General features: G+C 37.0%; 1 protein-coding gene across 1 annotated transcript; it reads right to left on the bottom strand.

Moving 5' to 3' along the window:
• Positions 1–3,935: 3,935 nt before the first annotated feature.
• On the bottom strand, positions 3,936–4,494 carry LOC121133159 (chromobox protein homolog 3-like). Its single transcript, XM_040729068.1, has one exon. It carries the CDS (start codon positions 4,486–4,488, stop codon positions 3,940–3,942), a length of 549 nt encoding a protein of 182 aa, XP_040585002.1. The 5' UTR covers positions 4,489–4,494; the 3' UTR covers positions 3,936–3,939.
• Positions 4,495–4,911: the final 417 nt, after the last annotated feature.

Consider the following 4,911-nt stretch of genomic DNA (forward strand, 5'->3'; position numbering starts at 1 on the left):
TAAAATTCTATCTGGTGCCCTCTTCTGGCATGTAGGCAGAACACTGTATATGTAATAAATAAATAAATCTTTAAAAATATTCCAGGAATAGAATTAAAAAGAAAACAACTAAGTCTAATTAATAATTATCAGGGTTCCTACTAAATTACAACTGAGCAAATGGATTTTAGGTTTAAGATTTAAAACGATAAACAGAATTTCTTCATTTTAAATGCATAGTGTCTCTTCTAAATTAAATCATGTAACTGATAGAGTTCAGTGTTTATCATCATCATTATCATCATTGTTTTCTACATCCTGACTGTGGTTTCCCCTCCCTCCTCTCCTTCCAGGCCCTCCCTACCACCATTTCTCCTCTGTTCCTCTCCCCATCAACTCCTCTGTTTCTCTCCAGAAAAGAGCAGGCTTCCCATGGATGCCAAGCAAACATGGTGTATCACATTGCAGGAAGAATAGGCATCTACCATCAGATTAAGGCTGGACTAGGCAACCCAGTCTGAGGAAAATGGTACCCAAAGCAGGCAAAAGAGACAGAAACAGTCCCTGTTCCTACTGTTAGGAGTTCCACAAGAAGACCACACTACAAAACTGTAACATTTATGTAGAGAGCCTAAGTCAGTTCCATGCAAGGCTCCTGGTTGTCACTTCAGTCTCTTTGGTACCTTATGAGCCCAGAATAGTTGATTCTGTGGGTTTTCTTATGGTGACTCTGACTCTTCTGGCTCCCACAATTCTTCCTCCCCCTCTTCTGCTGGTTTCCTGAGCTCCACCTGATGTTTACACATGGGTTTCTGCATCTGTTTCTACCAGTCGCTGGATGAAGTTTCTCTGATGACAGCTGGACTAGGCACCAATCTATGAGTATAGCAAAAATATTATTAGGAATCATTTTATTGACTTTTTTGCCAGTCCTGTTTGGTTCTATCCTAGGTCTCTGGGCTATCCAGCCTTGGGGTCCTTGCTCTTCAGGAAGTGTCAGTGTCTATTCCTTTTCCCATTTCCAGGGAGATTCATGCATCCTCCCTTGAGACCTCCTTATTACTTAACTTCTCTGGGTTTGTGGATTGTAGCATAGTTATCCTTTACAGCTAATATCCATTTGCAAATTATTACATACCATGTTTGTCTTACAAGCTCTGGATTATCTCATGGGTTGATTTTTTTCTAGTTTCATCCATTTGCCTTCAAATTTCATGATGTTATTTTTTTAACAGCTGAGTAATACTCCATAGTGTAAATGTACCATATTTTCTTTATCCATTCTTTGGTTGACGGATATTTAGTCTGACCCCAGTTTCTGGTTATTATGAGTAAAGCTGCTATGAACATAGGTGAGCAAGTGTCCTGGTAGGATAGAGCATCCTTTGGGTATATGCCCAGGAGTGCTACAACTGGGTCATAAGTCATATTAATTCCCAATTTTCTGAGAAACTGTCATATTAGTTTCCAAAGTTGATATACAATTTATACTCTCATCAGCAATAGAGGAGTATTCCCTATTCCACAGTATAAGTTGTCACTTGTGATTTTTGTCTTAGCCATTCTGACAGGTATAAGATGGAATCTCAGAGTCATTTTGATTTGCACTTCTTTGATGGGTAAGGGTGTTGGGCATTTCTTTAAGGGCTTCTTGGTCCATTGAAATTTCTTTGTTTAGAATTCTCTGTCTAGATATGTTCCCCATTTTTGAATTGGATTATTTGTTTTTTGATGTCTAGTTTCTTGAGTTCTTTATATATTTTGGAGATCAGCCCTCTGCTAGATGTGGGGATTATGAAGATCTTTCCCCATTCTGCAGGCTGCCATTTTGTCCTTCTGATAGTGCTCTTTGCCTTACAGAAGTCATTCAGTTTCTTGAGGTCCCATTTATTAATTGTCATTCTTAATGCCTGTGCTACTGGGATTCTATTCATGAAGTTGTCTCCTGTGCCAATGCATTCAAGGCTGTTCTTTACTTTCTCTTCTATCAGGTTCAGTGTATCTGGTTTTATGTTGAGGTCTCTGATCCACTTGGACGAGTTTTGTGAAGGGTGATAGATATGAAGCTATTTGCATTCTCCTAATGCAGACATCCAGTTAGACTAGTACCATTTGTTGAAAATGCTTTCTTTTATTTGCATTGTATATTTCTGGCTTCTTTATAAAAATCAGGTATCCATATGTGTTTGGATTTAATCTGGATCTTCAATTTGATTCCATAGATCAATGTGTCTGTTTTTATGCCAGTACTTTGAGGTTTTTATTACTGAAGCTCTGTAGTACAACTTGAAATCAGTGACAATGATTCCTCTAGAAGTCCTTCTATTGTTCAGGATTGTTTTAACAATGCAATCCTGTCTTTTTTTCCATATGAAGTTGAGAATTGTCCTTTTAAGGTCTGTGACCAATTGTTCTGGAATTTTAATGGAGATTTCAATAAATCTGTAAGTTGCCTTTAGTAGGATGACCATTTTTACTACGTTAATCTCCCTAATCCACGAACCTGGGAGATCCTTCTATCTTTTGATATCCTCTCAAATTTCTTTCTTCAAAGACTTAAAGTTCTTGTCATACAGATCTTTCACTTACTTGGTTAGAGTGAAATCAAGAGAGTTTGTATTATATATGGGTATTGTGAAATGTATTGTTTACCTGATTTTGTTCTCAACCTGTTTATCATTTGCAAATAGGAGGATACTGATTTTTTAAAGGAATATAAAACTATTTATTGACCACTGTTCACCATTATTTACAATAAAGTAAATATACAGTTGGATGACATTCTGATACTACAAAGCTACTTTTTTGGCTCACTGAACCAGAACTCAAATACTGAAAAGATTGATCCTACCAGCCAGGAATGAGTCAGGTAAAGAAAAAGCATGCAAGTCACTAATTTATATTACCAGATTTTGTTCATTTATATCTGCTTGTCTGAAATTGCCAACATCATATCTAACTGTATTCTATCCCAGCAAACAGATATTCCTCGAATCATAACCTTTTAGTAGATTTTCAACTTTTCTAAAAAGGAATCGTTCATTAGAGGAACCTTTACATGCTCACTTAGGTCTTTTTGTTTGTTTTTTTTTGACACAGGGATTCTCTGTGTAGTCTAAATCAGAGATCTGTCTGCCTTCGGAGTGCTGGGATTAAAGGCATGCTTAAGTCTTATTATTAAATCATACTACAACTTTGTCTAATTCTATTTTCTGAAGGAGCAGTTAGTAATGACAAATTTTATAAATAAAGTGCTATATGTGATAATACATAAATTCTGATATGCTTGCTGTAAAACTATCCAATAAATTATAGAATCACCACCTTATAATTGAAAGGTTATGGTTTCAGGAACATGTTCCCAATGTTGGAACCTTGTCAACACGTTTTCATCTACAGTTTTTGAGTATTAAAAAACAAGACAAAATGAAAGTTACGTGTCTTATGCAACACACAAATACAAACTTAAAACCCAGAATGGTCCTTCTGTGTCTCAGTTAAAAATGAATTCTGAAGCTGGGCATTGGTGGCACATGCCTTTAATCCCAGCACTCAGGAGACAGAGGCAGGCAGATCTCTGTGAGTTCGAGGCCATCCTGGTCTACAGAACAAGTTCCAGGAGAGCCTCCAAAACAATACCGAGAAACCCTGTCTCGAAAACGGCTCCCCCCCCAAAAAATGAGTTCTGGTAATGACTGTAATATATCCTCAGTGTTTAAGAAAAGCTGTTCTTCAAAGCCGAGAAAATACAACATGGTATCAAATATTCTATTGTGAAAGGAAGCTTTTATTTGCCCAAAGGAATCAGTGCCTTTTGAGGCAGAGCAAAAACCAAAAATATCCCAGCTACTATCAATATTTTCAAAACCAGCATATCAAACTCAATTTTCATTAGAACACTATTTTTTTTCTACACTAGTAATTCAAAACCCAAGATCCAGATTATATATATTCAAACAATTATTGGGCCTCATCTTCGGGACAAGAATGCCAAGTCAGCCTCTCCTCATAAAAGGCAATGACAATCTGAGGACACTTCATATTTGCCTCCTTTGCCAGCACCAAGTCTGCCTCATCTGAGTCCTTCCATTTCATGAGAAACATTAATTCTCCACTGCTGTGTGTGACACTGATTTTTCGTTCAGGATCAAGACCTCTGGCAAAACCCCTTGGTTTATCAGTAGCATCTCTCTTCTTCGATTTGCTATCATCAGATTCACTGTCAGATAAAGATTTCCTTTTTGTACCATCTTTTTCTTTACCAGATTTTTGAGAATTAAGAAATGCTTCAATTAATTCTGGACGATCTAAATTTTCTTCTGGTTCCCAAGTATTATTAGCATCTGTGAACTCCTTCCACTTGAGGAAATACTCCACCTTCCCATTCACTACACGCTGGTCCAGTACTTTTTCTACCACAAATTCTTCAGGCTCTGCCTTTTCAACTTTTTTACTCTTTCCATTCTGTTTCTTTCCTATTTTTTGCAATGTAGTTTTATTGGAGGCCATTTGTTTTAAATCGACAACTTGAAGAGTTCACCACTCAGATGCTCCGGGCCTTGGATCCTGCAGAGTCTCATGGGATACTGGTTTTTTAATTGATCCTCTATCCAGCCATTTCACTGAAGGTGTTTACCATTGAGTACCATGTGTTTGGGTATGTTGTACATTCATTTTCATTGAATTCTAGGAAGACTTTACTATATTTCTTTTGTTCTTCCTTGATCCAGTAGTCATTCTAAAGGGACTTGTTCAGTTTCTATGAGTTTGTAGGCTTTCTGTTATTTCTGTTGCTGTTGAAAGCCAGCTTTAATCCATGTTGGTATGATAGGACACAGAGGGTTATTTCAATTTCTTTGTATCTGTTGAAACTTGCTTTATGACTGAGAATGTGGACAATTTTAGATAATGTTCCATGAGGTACTGAGAAAA

The sequence above is a fragment of the Mesocricetus auratus genome, unplaced genomic scaffold (assembly GCF_017639785.1).
Source record: "Mesocricetus auratus isolate SY011 unplaced genomic scaffold, BCM_Maur_2.0 Super-Scaffold_100020, whole genome shotgun sequence".
Taxonomy (NCBI): domain Eukaryota; kingdom Metazoa; phylum Chordata; class Mammalia; order Rodentia; family Cricetidae; genus Mesocricetus; species Mesocricetus auratus.